Source organism: Mixophyes fleayi, chromosome 4, assembly GCF_038048845.1.
Source record: "Mixophyes fleayi isolate aMixFle1 chromosome 4, aMixFle1.hap1, whole genome shotgun sequence".
In the NCBI taxonomy this organism is placed as follows: domain Eukaryota; kingdom Metazoa; phylum Chordata; class Amphibia; order Anura; family Limnodynastidae; genus Mixophyes; species Mixophyes fleayi.
This window is the reverse complement of record NC_134405.1, coordinates 218,702,543-218,723,326: the sequence shown is the minus strand read 5'-3', so window position 1 is coordinate 218,723,326 and position 20,784 is coordinate 218,702,543. Positions and strand designations below refer to the sequence as shown.

Below are 20,784 nucleotides of genomic sequence, written 5' to 3'. Positions count from 1 at the left end.
ATTACTTACCAGCCTGACTGTACAATTCAACTTTGTAACTAAATTTTCCTGTCACAATAGTTGGTGCATCCCAAGTCACGGAGAAAGATCTTGCTGTGATATTGCCCTTAACAACATTTTGAGGGGGGTCTTCAGGCACTGAAAAGGTAAAGCAAATTTTGGCTTACTTGGAAAAACATTACATTGTATTCCACATAATATATGTACTTCCATGTAGCCCCTAAATGATTTATTAAAAAAAAAAAAAATTGACTTGTGTAGATTTCTGCTGTTCTCTGCTTGTTAAGAATTGAAAATACAGTTAATTTGGATTAAAAAAAATTCTGTTTAGATCCTTCTACTGTAAGTATCACTATTAATCTCCACAAGCACGACTCTTAAATAACACAGGTCTGCAAAAAAAATTTTTTGGACAGCTGTTTTGGTTTAGTTGACTGATTCTTACGTTTTTTGGTGCGCTGAATCCAAAAATGACAGCCGTTTTGTCCTGGGACGTCAGGTTTTTGAACAAACGGGTGGTCATCGTTTAAAAAAATCTCAACGCAAATATTTTATATACATGAAAAATATTAACTCATTTGCACAGGTGACAACAAAATTAACACCACACTCAGGTAGATTGCTTGTGAAATTGTCTTTTTTTTAAACTCTAAACTTCTTTTTGAGCTTTTCCTCGTGTAGGTGCCTTCCGGAAGATCCCTGCACAACATTCAGTAGTAGTCAGCCATCATTGTAACACTCCATTTCCCTTGATACCTTCTTTCCATTTCTTTTATATCTTGATGGAAACGTTCTCCCTGCTCTTCACTCACTGCTCCCAAATTTTCAAGAAAATAGTCAAGGTTTGAGTTGAGAAAATGGACTTTTAAGCTCATGGAGCAACCAAGCTTGTGGAATGCTTTCAACATTGTTTCCACCATTTCCTTGTAATTTGGGTCCTTTTGGTTTCCCAAAAAGTTTTTTATGACCACAGTAAAGGCAACCCACGCTTCTTTTTGAGTTGGAGTCATTGAACTGATGAAGTCTTTCCTGGATATGAGTTTTCTAATATCCGGGCCAACAAAAACCCCCTCTTTCAGTTTTTCCTCCGTTAAACCTGGAAACTTGGATCCCAAGTACTTGAAGCATTCGCTATCTTTGGGAAGTGCCTTAACAAATTGCTTCATTATTCCTAATTTTATATGGAGTGGTGGTAATAAAACCTTCTCAGGGGATACCAATGTATCTCTGAGAACATTCTTTTCACCAACAACTAGACTTCTTGGTGTCCATTGTTTTTGCTTCCAGTGATTTTTGTCAGTCTCTACTGTCCCATAAACATAGAAAACAAGGGTATTTGGTGTACCCAGCCTGTTGTCCCAGCAGCATACACAATACTTTTAAATCCCCATATACTAACCAGTTTTGGTTTTGATAACCCACTTTCTTGAGTACCAACTCCAAGTTCTCATAAGTCTCCTTCAGGTACACCGAATGAGCAACAGGAATGGACGCATAACGGCCACCATTGTAAAGTAAAACTACTTTTAAGTTTCTTTTGGAAGAGTCAATGAAAAGCCTCCATTCAGAAGAATCATACTGAATGTGGGACTGAGCCATCAACCCCTCTAAATCAGAGCAAAACACCAAATTGCCCCCATGAAAAAAGTAAGACAGAAAGTCTTTTTCCCGATGTCTGTACCATGCAAAAGATGTACCTTCCATCAACAAATTTTTGCTTTTAAGTCTAGAACCAAGTAATTCAGCAGATTGCTTAGGTAGATCTAGGTCTCTCACCAAATCATTGAGTTCCTCTTGCGAGAAAAGTTTTGGTTCGTCAACTTCAACATCTAAAGAACTTGATCCATCTTCAGGCTGAGGTACAGTTCCATTCTCGTCAGGCCAATTGACTTAATCCAGGTTTGTAGAAGGGTCGGGCACAGGGATGTCTGGACCATGGGGAATGGGACGAATAGCAGAAGGAAGATTGCGATACGTGATGGTGCACTTCCACTTTGAATTGTACCCCTTCACATCACAGGAACAGAAAAAACAATCATCACTATGATTTTTTTGCTCGCGCCACATCATAGGAATTCCAAATCGAAAAGCTTTTATCTTGCCTTTTGACCAATTAGGAAGATCTTCGACGCACTGCTTACATACTTTATGAGGAGCCCAAACTTTATCTTGGTCACCAAGTTTTAATTTAAAATAAATGAAATAAACTTTCTTAACAAAATCCGTAATATTCAACTGCTGCTTTTTCACCATGAACTCTCCACATATGAAACAGAAACTGTCAGGCGAATTTACACACTTTCTTGGAGGCATTGCACTAATTTTGAACCAACAGACAATAGTAGGATGACGACTAAAATGAAAAACAAGATTGTGGAGGAATCAGAGAACAAGTTAATGCATGAAAGAACATGTACAGGCAGGCCCTAGCAAGCACACTCAACAATGCAGTTATCACCATCAGGACCAATAAACATGTATTTTCATGTTTTTGGGAGCACTGGCAGTGAAATGAAATCTGTTTTTCCATTTTCAGTTTTTTTTCCCCAAGTATGATGAATTTGAAATTTAGCGATTTCCAGCTACCTGTTTAACCAAGGCACATTTCGATTGTGAAAAAACCTGACGTCCCAGGAAAAAGCGGTGGTCATTTTCGAATTCAGCACTCTAAAAAAAATAAGAATCAGATAAAATTAGGAAAACAGCTTTTTGGCTGCAGACCTGTGTAATCAATTATGCCAATTTCCCCTAGAGCAAAAAAGCAATGTCCATGAGATATTAGAAACAAACAATACAATACATACAAGAAATGTAAATGATAAAACTATTCAAGGTTTAGATGTAAAAATTAAAACAAATATTGAAGCAAATTGCACCTTTGGTCTGTGTTCATATGTTACAAGCAGGGTCACCTGAGTCCGATTTGTAATGTGAAGCAGATTTTATATATTAGCCAAATACTTTGTAAATTGACCAAAAATGCTGCTCATAAAACAAGATTTGTTGCTTTTTTGCGTTATCGTTATTTCATGTTGTGGCAAGGTTTTCTCCCAGCAGTCAAACAATTGTTTCCAACCAAAAATTATGTTTTCAATATTTGTCGCTCTGTCACGTTGTCGCTTTGGTGCCATGTGGTCTATTAGCCTACTTTTTCAATACTAAATGAAGCTGAGGCATATAAATGTAAATATAAATGATATCACAATGGAAACTTAAAGGATATTGCTAAGATTTACCTCATATTTCGAATGAACATTTTCTTTTTTTGTTAAAATGTTTAAACACTGGTGAGTCATAAAGGATGTATCATGTATCGTGTGTGTCACATCACATAAAACGTTTGTGAATGGTTTTATTTCTAAATACTGCAGATTCCTTAAACTTAAACAAGTATGTTTTACAAAGAGTCCTACTGATGAATCATAAATAACAAATCTTTCTGAGATCATTCACAATTTCTATTAGTGAAGAGAATGATTCCTTAACAGATACCACCCTCCTCTTGCATATATGTGTGAAACCACTCTGGTCTGGTGTTGTGTGGTCACTTACTTGGGGTGTCCTGTTGTTATGAGATACCCCACTTGCTGTCACCGCTCTCTATAAACGCAGGGAAACCAGAGTCTTATAGATTCCCCCCATGTGATGCCCTATTCTCAGTGCTTTCACGCCTTGCTGTTGGCTCTACCCCTACGCCCCTAAATCTTGTTAGGCCCGTGCTTAATCTTACTATAGTGGTGTGCTCTTAACAGAGCCACACAACTGTAATGCTATATGAATTACATTTGTCTAACAGATTTCCTGAAACATCCACAGATCCTATTGAATAACAATATTTTTTGAAAATTGAGACTGTGAATTCCCAATTATAATGTACTACGGAACCAATAGCAGAACAAACAGTATCTTCTTGAGACATGAGTGCAAAGAATGTGGTGGAGTCATACTGCAGATCCCTGCTGTGCTTGGGATCCCATGTGAGTATTCCGGGTAGCAGTTGGCATGAAGAAGTGCGGGCTCCATCAATCTTCCTGACCTCCATAAGTCCACAAGGGTCTCTCCCAGTATTTCTCTCCAGTGGAGACTTGTTTCCACACAGGCCTTGATTGTTGGTTCAGCATCATCCAATCTACCGTTCTATTGACATGAAGCCGCCAAAAATCCGATGGCCATCTTGCTATACCTGTCACCAGATCCCCTGTAGGGCTCTAAATCCCTGTAACAGGAAGATATATTAAGAATGTTTTCCATCTCCTCATATAGTGAGCCACCCTGTGGTTATATTTCATAGTGCAGCTCTCTCATCTACTCTCGGAATAATTTTCATTTTTAATTGCTAACCTGCACGGCTCTCATAGTGTTATGCTCTCTATATATCTCACGGTTTATTCTCCCAGACTGATATTAAGTTTCAAATGGCTGTTTATTGATGCAGAAGATCTCAGGTGCACTGCCTTCCTCACACAAGTCCTGACCTACCCTGTTGCCCCCCTGTCAGGACCCAATGTCTGCATTAACCTACTGACTTTGTGGACTTCTCCAATCTGCACTTCTTGGCCTGTGAATTCCACACTCAACCACTCCTTTCCTTGGTTTAATCAACCAATGAATGTTGGCAGAGGGGAGGGGATTATTCAGCACCATTGTTCTGAACTAGCTTCATGTGATCTCTCCTGTTCAAGCGGGCTCGCTCTCTGTATTTTATCCCTCCGTTGAATCTGGCTCTGCTATACCTAACCTTATGTATACCGTTGAATGAAGCATTCTTCCCTCCTCTATCATGCAAGGTAGAAAATCCCACGCCAAAGGCCTTCCTCTGTGTTTTTCAAAGCTACCAACTCCTGTATCTAGACCTGAGAGGGCAAACCAACCTCTTGACCAACCTCTTTCGACTCTGAACGTGAGTAGGGTGACACAGCTCTTATCACCAGATGGGATTTACTGACCCTAATCAAGCAAATGAAGGGGCTCAAGCTTTCAATCAATTTAGAAGTCCAAACTGTTCTTCATTTATTTCGAGCTGAGGTTACCTTTTTTGGCAACCGTACCCACCAGGTAGAGAGGAGATTAGAAGATGTTGAGTACTCCCAAACTGGAATGAAGATGATATTCTACATATTAGAAACAAACTGGCATTTGTTCAAGAGGCATCAGGAGAACATGAATAATCGGGCCCGATGGAACAGTTTGAGAATAAAGGGAATTCCTGAGTCGGTCCAGCCTCTACACTTATATCAATAACTCAAGTACATTTTCTCACAACTGGCGCCAGAGGGGCTGGAACAACACCTGCTCTTGGACAGGGCTCATAAAGCGCTAAAACCCCAGTCAACAGACCAAAACCATAATAGGAAATGAACGTTCGTGTTGCTAGAAAACTGCAGTCTTTGACATTTGTGGGCCACAAGTTACAGATATTCCAGGATCTGTCTCCAAGCACTCAAGCCAGACAAAAAGATCTTGTACCAGTTACCCAGATTATCTGGAGTAATAATATACGTTACCGCTGGAGCTTCCCCTTCTGCCTTTCCTTGTGGCATCAAGATCATCAACTTTCTTCAAGTTCTCACCCAAGGCTCAATCCCTGTTCCATTGGATTGGCCTCGTCTCGGGACACCCATCTTACTCATCCCAACCATCCACCGAGTTGCGGGCTGCCACTCTGCAGATTAGAGGGTTGGAATGGTTTACAGTCCCGAGATCCGCTAATCTTCAAAGACCCTCCTCTTAATGACTTTCCTCTCCTGCCCATAATACTTTGGAAGTGTTTCCAATGTGACTCCCTCAGTTTGATTTTTCATCTATGGCAGTTTCTGCTCAAGCTTTACCCTCGAGAGCTCACATTAGCCCTTTGGAGAGTATATAATGAGCTTCTTGACTGCTCGTTGTCATGATTGCTCACTTCAAATTTGGAGTCAACAATACGTGAGACCCCATCCATGGTGCTTTCCCCTCTGGCAGTCTCCTTTTATCTCTCTCTCTTTCTCTCTCTCTCATTCTCCTACAGATGGACTCCTGCTGGTGTAAAATGTGACTCACTGTTCCTGAAGACTGAACTTGCTGTTTTTTAATATTTACTGACTGCTGACCTCGAGCCTGTCCTGCAAAAGTTTAACTGTGACTGTTCTTGTATATAGTTATGTTTTGCTTATTCCACTACCTGGTATGGGCTTCACCCTGCCCTCTTGATGTTGTCGACTTGGCTTTTTATCCCATGCCCACCTCGGAAACAATACTCCTCTCCTCCTGCTGACCACTCTCCCCATACAGCTTTCAGCACACAACTGGCCCCCAGATACCTATGATATAGTTCCTTTCTTCCCACCATACCCAACTGCCTTCTCCATTCCCTGATCTCCTCCATCATTACTCCTTTGCCCTTCTATTTCATGTCGTCACATCACCCTTTCCTCTTAGATCATTCGATTCTGCCATTTAAATTCATGTTTTAATTGCCAAACCCTTCTCCGTTAACTTGTTCATGATTTTATAAATTGTATCCTACAATGTAATAGGGCTGAACTCGTAGTAACCTCCACGCCTTGAAGAGGGATCTGATTCTTTTCGCCATTGACCTTCTTGATTCCCATAGATAAAGAGGGTAGATTTTTTTATCATAATTGGCAAGTTAAACAATTTATCCTGAACCCTTGTGAAACTGTATACCCTAATCCAGGAGCAGCCCAAGTTCTTCAAAAAATTGGGCACCTTATTGTCTCATTGTCTCATACAGGCAGAGCTGATTGTACATCATTTTATTTTTTGAAGACAGGATATCATGGCAATTCATGTCTCACAATTTAATCCACTTTGGCTTTTCTGGGTAATTTCTATCAGGCAAACATACTCTATACTCTCACCCCTCTGCAAGGTCAATGATTCTCCATCAGACCCTGCCTCTATCAGTAACGGCATCCGCCAGGGCTGTCGCCTTTCTCTCTGCCCTTGTCATAGAAAATCTTGCAGCTACTATTATGGCCTCCCCAAATATATGGGGTGTAGACACAGGGAACTTGGAAAGTAAATTATCCCTTTTTGATGATGGCATTTTGCTGATTCTCCAGCAGCCAAGAATTTCTCTTCCTAACCTGTTAAGTGAAATGGAACACTATAGAAACCTTTTCTTAATATTGCAAAAGTCGAAAGCTAACCTACCAATTCAGTTTTAGGTGGCAAAAGAAGAGGATAATATATCGGTTTGTTTATATCACCACCTCTTATGAGTCCCTATGCTAGGAAAACTACCCGTGTATCTTTACTAAAATAAAATTGGATCTATTTTGCTGGCACTCTATGATTATATCGTGGCTGGGCAGGATTATTGCCATGGATATCCTCCCTCAGTTTCTCTTTCTCTTTCAGACACACCCTGTTAGATTCCCTCTGTCAGAATTATCTGCATTTAAATACACATGGCTAATTTTGTCTGGAACAACAAGTCTCCCAGAGTCAAGCTGGTGCCTCTTAAGAAACCCACAATTCGTGGGGGCAGGGGATTACCCAATCTCAAAGTCTACTACTGGGCGACCCACCGTAGTCAAATTGTGGCCTCTTTCGCTTCCCCAACCTCTTTCTCCGCCCTTATGAAACATTCTCCTATTTTATCATTTGCTGCTGGAACCTGGGAGACTTGTCAACGACACTTGCCCATTTTTCCTTTATGGCTCAAGCCCTATTTTCCTCCAGGACTCTCTAGGTCCTCCTCCCAGGTCTGAAGTGACCCAGGCATACTGTTTGTGGGGGATATTTTGGACCAGGGAACCCCCTTATCCTTTAATGGTCTCCATGCTAAACTTCCCAGCCTCAATCCGAATTTTTTTGAGTATCTGCAGATTAGGTATTTTCTTCAATCGCTGGATGGATGTGGCCACGATTCCTTATAAGTGTATGTGCAGCCATGTAGTAGAACCTATATAGTAGAAGATGGGAGTCCCTCCAGTAATGACTGTAGAATAGAAAGTGTAGGTTCTGGCCGCATTGAATGAGGTGTAAATGTAACAATTGAAAGAGTTGGTTATATTTATTGACATATAGTTTTTAAAAACAAACAAGAGTTCTGTCCAAAACAAATATTATTAAATAATAATTATATTAATATTAATATATTTATTATAATAATTAATATTATTAAAGCTCAATTCATAAACCGGTGGTGGATAGTATTATCAATGGTCAAATGGCTTGTAGTTGAGATGGAAAATCATGCATGGCATGAAAATATATAAATATAAAAAGCAGTCCAGATATGATATAGATATGATATAGATATGATATATAATCTAATTGAGTCGATGTCCATACATAAAGTCTGTTCCTTCTAAAATGGACTTTGTAACGGTGGAATTGCCAGATATAGAGTGAAATAGTACGTGTTGCTCGCAGGGGTTTCCAAGCAAGAAGAAAAGTACATAAGTCTAGAAAATTGGAAATAAATGGTCTGTGTATAAAACTAACGTATTGATGTTTGTGAGGCTCAACCGGGTTGTAGTGTCCTCCTCCTGCTGTCCGGGTTTTACTTTCCTTTCCTCATCTCGCTGCAGGTGGGTTGTTTCATTTGTAGCCCCGTAGTCAATGTACAGTAACGGAGGTGGCGCATGCGTGCTCCATGTAAGTAAACGCCGGCTGCTCTGATTTTTAAAACTTGCACTTACTGCAGATAAAGCTGTTACCAGTACAGGTATAGATGGAACCGTGAGGGGTCCAATATGGCTTGTAGGTTTTCAAAAGCAATAAAGATGTATAAATGTTGTTTTACAAATTATTATTATTATTATCGTTTATTTGTAAGGCGCCACAAGGTTTCCGCAGCGCCGTACATGGTACAAACAGTAGACTATACAGGGTAAGACAGTACAGAACAATAAACACAAAGTACCAGTACTTCAGAAACTCCAGGCAGGCAGATACAGTAGAGACGGAGTGGAAGAACAGGTATGGAGACAGGAGGGAAGATGGGCCCTGCTCATACCAGCTTACATCCTAAGGGAGGGTAAACAGAATCAGGTACATAAGGGAGCCAGTGAAGCAACGGGGAGAGAGAAAGGGGGCAGGGGAGAACCAGAAGAGGTGAGAGGTTAAGTGGATGGTTGGTAGGCCTTAAGGAACAGGTGAGTTTTAAGAGCCCGCTTGAAGGAGCACAGATTGGGTGAGAGACGAATGGAGCGAGGGAGGTCGTTCCAGTGAAGGGGAGCAGCGCGGGAGAAGTCTTGGATTCTAGAGTGGGAAGAGGTGATCAGAGTGGAGGAGAGGCGGCGATCATTGGCTGAGCGCGGGGAGCAGGCGGGAGTGTGAATGGAGAGGAGGTTAGAGATGTAAGGGGCAGTAGACTGAGAGAGAGCCTTGTAAGTGGTGGTGAGGAGTATGAAAAGGATTCTGTAGGGGAAGGGGAGCCAGTGTAAGGAAAGACAGAGAGGGGAGGCAGAGGAGGAGCGGCGTGAGAGGAAGATGAGTCTCGTAGCCGCATTGAGTATAGAGCGGAGGGGGGCAAGGCGGGAGCAGGGGAGGCCAGTAAGGAGGAGGTTGCAGTAGTCGAGACGGGAGATGATGAGAGCATGGATGATAGTTTTGGTGGCATCTTGAGAGAGTAAGGGGCGGATGCGGGCAATGTTACGGAGTTGGAAGCGACAGGCTTCCAAATGCGTTTCGCCCCTTATGAAGGAAAATGGGATTTTATGAATAAGAACTGGCCGTCCTTGCCATTATTTGTAGTACATAGCCACTGCTTACAGGTGCTGATGATCTTTGATTTTCTTCGAACGCTCCTATCTGTCGGTCCTGCTCACCCGATTTCCCCTTTTGAGATACTGGGCTTGATTCATTAGGGCATGTATCTGCTTATTTTGAGTGTATAGTATGCAGAATCACTCTGTGCATGCCCAGAACTGGCAGATATGGCAGAGAAACAGAGCTATACGGATGTGTACACAAGCAAAGTTCCTGCGATAGCAACCACAAGGAGCACTTACTACAGCCTTCGACTTTGGGGAGTGAAGTGGGTAGGGAAGGGTCGTTTTTCCATCCTGAATGTACAAAAAGGGTGTGTCAAACTCGAGCGGATGCAGCCCCGGCCGTGATTTTTACTTGATTTTTTGCCATATATCTTGCACCAGCTTTTCGGCTAGTTTAAGTCCCGATCAGTAATGATGACAGTGTATACTGTCATCATTACTGATGACAGTATACATCCTGTAACATGATTTTGCAATTACAAGGAACTGTAAAATTTATTTGTATGTTCAGTAGACATTAATAACGTTCTAATAAATGTATTTCATGGGGAATAAAAGCAAAAAAAAACACTTTTATGTTTTATCATTAGTGCCTTTATTATTACCAGGTGACATTAATTCTAGATTTTTTTATTTCCTGTATGTTCTTTTATAGATTTTATAATCAACATAGGTATTTCATGTATCGCACAGTGCTTTGTGTAGTAGAGCTAAGCAACTGCACCCAAATTCATCTAGCTACATATCTTGAGATCAGTTACTTGATGAATTCGGAAGTGCGCAACTCATAAATATGTGCGTAGAATACAGAACGTAAGTTGCGCTCAGAATGCGTATTTTAATGAACCAGACTCACTATGTTTCTCTGCACCATGAGCCTGATCAAAGAAAACGCCTATATAGTTTATTTTAGATGGTACGTCACTCAGAATAAACTCTCTAAAATGTACCTGTCTACCTCTCCTGATTGCTGGTGGAGCTATGGACATTGGAGCACCTTCAAACAAATCTGGTGATCATGCCCAAAAATTTCCCCTTCTAGGATGAAGTCTGGAATATTCTGCCCTCCACCCTCCAATGTGCTGTTAGGAAAGACCAATGTTACCCTATCCAGGATATCGACACTCACTCAGTAAAGTTGGCCTCTCATGTCATAGCCGTGGTGCGTTGTTTGGTTGCCAATTTGTGGAAGTAGGTTGACCCTCCCAACGTCTCTTTGCTAAAGTCCTACATTTGGTTTATTGCTTGTATGGAAAAACCACCTTCCACCTGCCTGCATGATAGGGAAGACAAGTTCCACCAGATTTTGGCCTGGCTATACATGTAGCCATCTCCCCTTTGACCTCCGGACTGCCTCCTGAATACTGTGACCATCCCCTGTTCGCTGTTTACCCTTCATTGAGTTATGCCATTTTCCTCTTGCCTACACTGACTAATCTGATAGCCTATGATTCCTATCACTGACAGTTTAGCTGAATTTCATTATTACATTCATTATAAATGACATGAGGTTACTATTTGCTCTAATGTTTTTTTTTCTTGCTGTTTGAAAGACTGCAGAGTACATGTGTTTCTTGGTAATGAGCAAACAGTGATTTTATTTAAGATGTGGCAAGGAATCTGCCCATCTCTCGCCTGTAGCGCTTTAATAAATATACCTGTTGATATCACAATGAATTGCCTGTGTACTGCTGTCAGTAATGGCGCTAATGACAAGTACAGAAAACAATTTAATGTGGCTGTCAGTGTGTTGTATGAGGCAAGAAATGCTACAGTACTGGTTACACAGATATGTAGCTCATGCTGTGCGCATATAAGTGTACAACAGTAGTAGGGGAATTCCAAATGGATGCTTCCAGGACAAAGTAAACAAATTTGCCTCAATAACCATACAAAAGACACTTTTTATATTCAAATTACTATCATTGTTTATGTCACAAAGTGTTGTTTATACATAAATAAACATACAGAAATACCTAAACAAATAGATAAAAATACATATTTGCCCTGTTTTTGTCTCCATCTCCAACAGTGCTCTTTATAAGTCATCAAAAATTACTTTCCTCCTGCAGGCTCATTGTTTTCTACCCTAGCTCTCTCTTTTCTACCCCAGCTCTCTCTTTTCTATTCTGGTTCTCTCTTTTCTACCCCGGCTCTCTCTTTTCTACCCAGGCTCTCTCTTTTCTACCCAGGCTCTCTCTTTCATATCCTGAGTCTATCTTTTCTAAACCAGCTCTCTTTTTTTCTACTCCAGCTCTCACTTTTCTATCCCAGCTCTCATTTTCCTACCCAAGTTGTCTTTTGTAACCCGGTTTTTACAAGCCCCACTTTTTCTTTCCTCTCCTAGCTTACGTCTCTCCACAAGACTCTATTTTCTACCCCCAGATTTGTCTCCCTTAATTATATATCGTTCTCTCCTGGAATCCTATTCCCCTCACACCAGCTCTAACCTTCATCTGCCAGTGTTTTCTGTTCTCTATCCAGTGCTCTCTTCATTATACCTAAGGTCTTTTTTACCCTACAACAATATTTTTTTGATTTTTAATTAAGCCAGTTCTCTATTCCCGTTCCAAGCTTTATTCATTCCGGTTGCCCCCAAGTTTTCTTTTTCTCCCATTCCACTGGAAGTCCACACTCTCTGGTTCTCTCCCACTCCCACTCCTCCGCACTGTAACGGATCACCTGCTGACCCCTGTCCAGTCAGTTAGCAATCCGCTCTTACATCTCAGCACTAATTTATAGTTAATAATAATATAACTGTGTCAATTAACTTGGTGATATTGAAATTTATGTTGTTGTGTCCAATAAAATGTGTTTCAAAGAGGTTTCTTATTTTGATACCTTCAGTTCCTAGAGTGAGTTTATTGCAAAGTGTTCCTGACATGGAAAATGTTATACAAACATGGCTTTACCTAGTATTTTATGAACTACAGGTAAAAGACTACCTTAAATGGTATCTATAACCAGGTATTTAGTCTTTGAAAACATAAAACAGCTTGGTAATTCTATATATAAAAGTAAAGTTGAGTTAAACATAATAGATGCCAAACAAAACATTCCATTCCATATATTTTCTCAACTCTTCAGTCACACTTGGTATCAACAGTCCTGTTATGAGCAGAATCCATTCTATACAGCTACTATAGATTAACCTTCTTTCTGTACATCACAGCAACTGTACAAATACAAGAAGTACTTCTTACATTAACCATACTGCAAGGATTTCTCAAAAAAATACATCAGCAGTGAAGCACTACATTGCATTCCTATAACTCATACGTTTTAGTCCTCAGAATGAGATAGAAATGAAACTGATAACATTAGACCTGGCAGGATAAGAGTAAATGATGAAGTACTTGCTCACAGTAGAGTCTAAGACATTTTGAACAAACAACAGAAGCTCCTTCTTTTCTGGCACCTGAACTTGTTTTTATGATTGGAAACCAATTATTTTGAAGCCAAAAAAGATTTCTATATTGTGCATTAAGTGCACCTTTAGCAAACCACACGTTGGTTTGAAACAGCAAATAGTTATTGGAAATTTATAGGTCAGTTGGCTGGTTCAGCCTGAGGATGTAATTGTTCATTTAATATCACCAATTAATAATAAAAGACTTGTGTCCAGAGATCCATGCGATTATCAAACAAAATCATTATATGTAAGAAAAATCAAGAAAATGCATATTTAATTAAGTCCTGTCTGTTTGGTTTTAATATGATAAAATCTGTAAACTTTTTGTGCAACTCTTTCTCTACAAGTGAAAAACAAATTTATATTTGATTTACTCACCTGATTCTGGTGTCCTGACAATTGTACTATCAATGTAGCCTGGTTCATTGGTAACAGCGGAAACTTCAAATAAGTAAGTTGTGTATGGTCTAAGCTGACCCACAATATATGTGATTGGTTCATTCCAGATGGTGTTAAATGTCCTAGAGGGTATGGTCTGTGACATAAGTGAAGCCGTAGTTGTAGAGAGACCACGAGTCGAGGAAGGGCTTGTTGTGCGCCATAAAAAAGATTCACTCTTATCCTAAAAAAAATTTAGCGATCAATAAGACAGCGATCAATAATACATTATAACATATAATACTGTGCAGACCTGTCACTATTATCTTCTGATTCACTAGTACATTACAAATTAGGAATACTTACTCTGCAAGCTACCTATGTGTTCAGGCCCAGCGCTCCCATTAGGCAAGGTTAGGCACTTGCCTACGGCGCCAGGCTCTGGAGGGCGCCTGGAGGACGCCACAGAATTCTAAAATACTTTAAAACTGTGCGGCGACCGCTGACCATACCTGTCACGACCGCCGCACAGCATTCAGATGGACGGGGAGGGGGGGAAGAGGCTATTTTGTCACCACCGCCGCCTCTCTGCTCCGTCTCCTCCCCTCCACTTACTAGTGTCAGTGAGTGGAGGGGAGGACAGAGAGGCGGCGGTGGTGAGAAAAGGTAAGGAGAGGAGGGAGGAGGGCGGCGAATTTTTAAAAATGCCTAGGGCGCCGTGGACCCTAGCACCGGCCCTGTATGTGTTCCATAAATGTGTTCCAAAAAGTGATGTAACCTTTTATGAGCCACAGCTTTGTTAACAGTTCTTTCCTAAAACCAACGGTACTCTATGCGATAGAAAGAGCTAATTCAACAAGAATTCTTCCTTAATAAATTAGATCTGTTACTATAATAATGTTATTCAGGCAGAGTAATTACTTGTTTTAACTTTAGTGCACCTTTCTTGTTAGTAACTCTCCTTCAAGGCTGACAGGCAATATTTCAGTGAGAGGTTTCCCTGCACATGTCTCTCCACACTCCCTCCTCCCTCTCTGCTGACAAGCTGAACCATTGTGCTGCAGTAAAGTCAAGCTTAGACCACCCCCCTTCTGAAAAGTGGTGCTACCCACACAGCAGGGGACCAGCACACAGGGCAGCATTAACCCTACTTGCACCTCACAAAGCATGGACAGCCTCCGGATCCCTGACACCAACTGTCAAACATCGGGTAAACAGCTAGATTATCGTTCCATTTCTGCAGAGTGCATACACACTGTAGAATTAGACAGACATTATCATCATCATCATCATCATTTGTTTATATAGCACCACTAATTCCGCAGCGCTGTACAGAGAACTCATTCACATCAGTCCCTGCCCCATTGGAACTTACAGTCTAAATTCCCTAACACACACACAGACAGAGAGAGAGAGACTAGGGTCAATTTGATAGCATCCAATTAACCTACCAGTATGTTTTTGGAGTGTGGGAGGAAACCGGAGCACCCGGAGGTAACCTATGCTAACACGGGGAGAACATACAAACTCCACACAGATAAGGGCCATGGTCGGGAATTGAACTCGTGACCCCAGTACTGTGAGGCAAAAGTGCTAACTACTTAGCCACCACATTTTTTTTTAAACAGTACGACCAACCATCTCAAACGATGATCTGTGCTTTGGAACGATGATCGTTCATCGTTCCACGATATACACTACTGTGATATCGGGCCAATCAGTTGTTTATCGTCTGAATGGGCCAATAATTAGCTGAAAACAGTGTAGTGTGTACCCAGCCTTAGATTTATCAAACCATCTAAAAATGAAAGGTGGTCCCCATCGCAACCAATCAGATTCCAGCTAGTATTTATCTATAGTACATGATAGAAAATGATAACTAGAATCTGATTGGTTACTATGGGCAACACCTCCACTTTTCCTTTTTAGAAGGTTTGCTAAAATAACCTCATATGTACAGTACATTTAACTAGCTACTTCTATTCAGTTCTCTAGTAAGGAATAAGGGTCATATAAGGGCAGTGGAAAAACACATTATTTGAATTCAACTTTTTCTGAACATTGCATTTTTCCAGACAAATCATATGGTATTAAGAACATGTCATAAATTTAATGTCACAAATCTTTAAGTGGCAAACACTGTTTACCTGTCATACATGAGTGCTTCAGCTGCCAAAACAATGCAAACTTACAGTGCATTCCGGTAATGTTCCATTCAAGATGTCTTCCACTTTCACAGTAGTATCCTTTATGACTGCTCCAGTTCTTGCATGCTTGACACTAATCTTGAAGCTAGTAATTTTTCCATGTGGTTGTCGAGGTAAAAACCATGTAAGATTTACTGCAGATGAGTTTAGTGCTTCAACAGTCAGATTCACAACTTTACCTGGAGCTGTAACAAACAATGATAAGTGTACATTAATGTAGTCTAATGTGACATATTGTCTGATTACACAGAATTCAGATAACTGAAGACACAAACAATGCTATAAAATAAATGTTAAATAGGTATACATTGATACACACATAGACACAGACTGGCCCACTGGGGTCCTTGGGAAATTCCGGTTGGCATCACTGCCTGGATGCTCTGTCCCTTACCGACTGATAGCAGGGCCTTCACCCGGGGCCCCCATCTCCCCGCTGCTCCTTCCCACCAGCACCACAGTTTGAGTGCAGCTGGAGCGGTACATGCATTGCACCACCCTGGCACTCAATAACTATGTATGGTGAGCTCAGTGTGCTGAGCCCCAATTGGAGGAGCTCAGTACATGGTCTAATATTGCTTTTAATAGATTCTGTTATATATGTTTTTTTTAAAATGCGCAGATTGACCCATTTTTAAGGTAAAAATGAAATTAAGTTTTGTCGGGGCTGTTCCTAAGCTAACAAGATTTGGACTTGTAATCTGTTTCATGTTGTACATTACCTTGTAGATCATTCATCTTTGGAAGATGCTAAGCAAAAATGTGCGTAGATAAGAGTACAAATGCAAAATATATAGAAACCATGCATGTAAACGAATGACAATCATAGCATTTATAAATATGTATGCAGATATCTGTAACCATATGTTTAACAGAGCGTGACACCTCAAAAGCAGTCTGGAGGTATTTTATGACATTTATAACCAGATTGTGCAGTGCCAATTAGTGTGCATTGTTCTCTTATATTGTACTTGCTTTGTGCATTTTTAATTCCTTGGTCGTGTCCTCAATGAGCGCCACGTTTGCTGTGGTGGTTTGCGTGCCTTTGCACCTTGGCGCCAAATTGTAACTAGGGAAGGAAAGATCTTTGAAGGAGAAAGGAGGATAGGGGAAAAACAATATTAATTGCCTACAGTGCCAGGGCCGGTCCTGGAATTTCCAGCTTCCCCTGCCAGCAATTTGCGCATGCACATGAGATTGGGGCTTCACTGCACATGTGCTGCTCCTCCTGCCCATATTCCGATCCCTGCTCTGTTAAGAGCGGAGATTTGGAAGTTAAGGGGGAAGGCACCCATGCCGAAGAAAAAAAAATTCGGCATGGACAGGTTTGGGGGCACTTACCATGCTTAACGTTTTCAGCCAGCCCTGCACACAAACTGCAGCCAATTTATCTGTGGAGTAAAGGGAGGTCAAGCATCTGTATTTACCAGAAAATCTGCACTCTATATACGAGCCAAGAAAATATTACACAAACACAGCGCTACTACTTCTCATGCATATCCACCAGTATTACAGATTTCTATATAATTAGAGATGCTCAGGCTTGGTTCCCCAAGAACCAAACACACCCGAACTTAGCAGATCCGAGTACTGTGCCGAGCCGGCTCAGTACTTTCATGCGCTCTCAGAATTGAAAATTAGGCAAAACGTCATTGTTACGTCGTCGGATCTCGCAAGTTTTTTATTCTAAAAATACCGCCCTCCACGGCGATCCAGCGCCATTACACAGAGGGACACAGAAGGGGTAGCATAGTTCTTGCCAGTCTCTAGTGCAGTTGGGCAGTGTCATAGGTAGAAAAGAAAGAGGAGGGGTAGCAGTGTTCTTCAAAGTCTCCAGTGACATTCAGGAGAGATCCATTGCGCCATTGCTAATTGTCATTGCTGAAATACTAATAATAGGTTTGGCAGGCTTGGTGTTCTAAATCTGCAGTTACATTGTACTGTGTTATATAGGTAAAACACAAAGAGGAGAGCTCCATTGCTAATTGTGTGTCACTCACCGGACCGTGAGTTCCTCTGCGCTGGTGCGTGGCTCCCTAGCCTTCCTGCCGGCACCTATCCTGAACCGCGGCCGTCCGCCATCCTCATGGTCTGCGCATGCGCAGCTCCCAAGAACTCTTGTGACTGTTGCTTTTAATCCAAATTGGTTATTTAAGGCACCTGTGTGCATTACCTCATTGCCTGATCTTGGAGTCTCATTCCCTGTGAGTCTCTGAAGGTGTCCCCTGTGTTCTACTAGTGTCTTCAGTTTCCTGCTGATTCCTGATCTACTCATCGCTGGTTTCCATACCCGCTACTATCTCCTGTGTACTACTAGTGCCTTCAGTTCCTGTGGATTCCCTGTGCGACTCATCGCTGGTTTCCATACCTGCTACAGTCTTCTGTTTCCTGCCTGTGTCCTCAGCTGGACTCTGATTACCAGATCTACTCACCTGTGGTTCCTACACTCGTCTTTGCCGTCCAGCGTCTCTGCAATTCCTGCATCTCCCTGTGGACAGACTGTTCTACTGAATATAGGTATGCCTATCTGTTATTGACTTTCTACGTTTACTCTGCATATCCGCTAGGACAAGTTTCCACGCTCAGCAGCGGTATCCATACCCGCTATAGACTGTTATTGTTTCGCTGCATCCTTGTTTGGAATTAACCGTACTATTCAGTCGTTATATGCATAATTGTGATTGACTATCCATTATTGGCCTGCATATCTGTGCTGAGCAAGTCTCTACCAAGCAGCGCCACACATACCGTTATATAGACTTTGTTGGATACGCTGCATACCTATTGGGTTCAAGTTCCTCTGTGCTCTCAGTGTCTGCATCCTTTTATCTTTGTATGCTTCCACTCATCTACACTTGTACACATCCTCACCTATTAAGCAGTGGTACAACTTGCTATACGCAGACCACTGACTTCCCCGCTACCTACCTGCACCTGGACAAGTCTTCTCACCATAAGCAGTGGTACAACTTGCTATACGCAGACCACTGACTTCCCCGCTACCTACCTGCACCTGGACAAGTCTCTTCACCATAAGCAGTGGTACAACTTGCTGTATGCAGACCCCTGACTTTCCTGATACCTCCCTGCATCTACTCACGTCCATCCTGATCTCCGTGTTCAAATCTGCCTTTCCACTATATCAGCTAGTCGCTGATTCATTGACCAAAGATTGCTGCAAGTCACTGACTTTCCTATTATTTATTGGCATTCTCTCTCCATCTGCTGTGATATCTGTTCCGCTAGTCACCCCGCTACCAGAGGACCGTTGTGGGAACTTCACTACTCTGGTAAGCCCAGTCATCTGGTGAATTCCTGGGCAAGACTCCTAGTGCCGGTGACATTGTGATTGCTGAAATAGATATAATAGGGTTGGCAAGCTTGGTCTTCTAAATCTGCTGTCATTGTACTGTGTTATATAGGTAAAACAGAAAGAGGAGAGCTCCATTGCTCCATTGCTAATTGTCATTGCTGAAATTCAAATAATAGGTTTGGCAGGCTTGGTCTTCTAAATCTGCAGTTACATTGTACTGTGTTATATATCTGTGAGGAGTTTGTATATTCTCCCTGTGTTTGCGTGGGTTTCCTCCGGGTGCTCCAGTTTCCTCCCACACTCCAAAAAACATACTGGTAGGTTAATTGGCTGCTAACAAATTGACCCTAGTCTGTGTGTGTGTGTGTGTGTGTGTGTGTGTGTGTGTGTTAGGGATTTTAGACTGTAAGCTCCAATGGGGCAGGGACTGATGTGAATGAGTTCTCTTCTAAATCACAAGTACAGCGCTGCGGAATTAGTGGTGCTATATAAATAAATGGTGAAGAGGAGAGTTCCATTGCTAATTGTCATTGCTGAAATAGAAATAATAGGGCTGGTAAGCTTGGTCTTCTAAATCTGCTGTCATTGTACTGTGTTATATAGGTAAAACACAAAGAGGAGAGCTCCATTGCACCATTACTAATTGTCATTGCTGGAATAGAAATAATAGGACTGGCAGTGTTGTTCTTAATCTGCAGTCACATTGTACTGTGTTATCAAAATGGATTCACAGCAGTACACAGAAGACCAGGAGCACCAAGCAGCTGCTGGCACCAGTCATGATGATAGTAATCCCTCTACGTCATCTGCTAAAGCCTATGTTAAAGTGCATAGTGTTTTTAAGTCAGGGAAACAAAAATGTAAAAACACCTTTTACCTTGGGCAAGAATTAAAGACCTGTAATCCAGGTAAAGTTATCTGTAGAAAAAAATAAGATTGCCAACATGCCATTCTACACATGCAGTGGCAAGGAAATAATGAGGCCTTCACCTTTCTCTATGAGTGCTAGTTCTGCAACTGTCACTGAGGCATCTTCTTGTAAGGTCAGTCATGTCCAAGCAAGACCTTGTCATTCGGACTCCAAAAGTGGTGTCTAAATTCTTTTATGTATGAAAGCCGAGCTGGAAGGAGACAGTAAGGCATTAGAGGAAAATGTATGCTCAGATTCAGAATTGACACAAATCCCTGAGGAGAGTCTATCCAAGAGTTATATGTGTAATCCTGATCTGTCTGATAGTGTACCCATAAAGAAGACCCTTCAGCATTCCTGCAAATGTGCGCATGAACAGCCCAAGTGTAGCCGGTGATACACAAATTGAGGATGCCACTTTGGAATTGCAACAGGATGAGGGGGATATTTGTGTAGCTGATGAGGGCGCTAATGAGGATGTTGATGAGGATGATGTTGTTTGTGCAAGTACTGCACCAGTGGAAGCAGTTTTTGCACGTGATAAGAAGAAGGCCTTTGTCATGCCTGGGCATAAGGCCAAAAAATCCACATTTTATGTGTGGAATTATTATTTCCTAAATCCTGACAACAGTTGTCTAGCCATTTGTAGAGTTTGTAAAGCCACAGTCAGTAGAGGTAGGGATCTTGACCATCCAGGAACCTCATCCATATTGTGCCATTTAAAGCGAGTTCATGTCAAGATGTTGGGAAAAGCAGAAACATATGCTAAAAAAATAACAACAAGCAGTCCATCATCAGCTAGGTCCCTTCTCTCAGCTAGATCCCGACACCTGCAA

The 20,784-nt window shown here is 41.5% G+C and overlaps 1 protein-coding gene across 3 annotated transcripts in view; it reads right to left on the bottom strand.

Moving 5' to 3' along the window:
- The window catches only part of PTPRQ (protein tyrosine phosphatase receptor type Q), a 357,175-nt gene that overhangs the window by 180,414 nt on the left and 155,977 nt on the right, over window positions 1-20,784 (bottom strand). For all 3 annotated transcript variants that reach the window (XM_075209348.1, XM_075209349.1, XM_075209350.1), the window contains exons 23-25: window positions 15,711-15,910; window positions 13,519-13,762; window positions 10-138 (exon numbers count right to left, since the gene is read on the bottom strand). In XM_075209348.1, coding sequence (XP_075065449.1) covers window positions 10-138; window positions 13,519-13,762; window positions 15,711-15,910 — 573 coding nt within the window. The remainder of the gene's footprint in view (window positions 1-9; window positions 139-13,518; window positions 13,763-15,710; window positions 15,911-20,784) is intronic.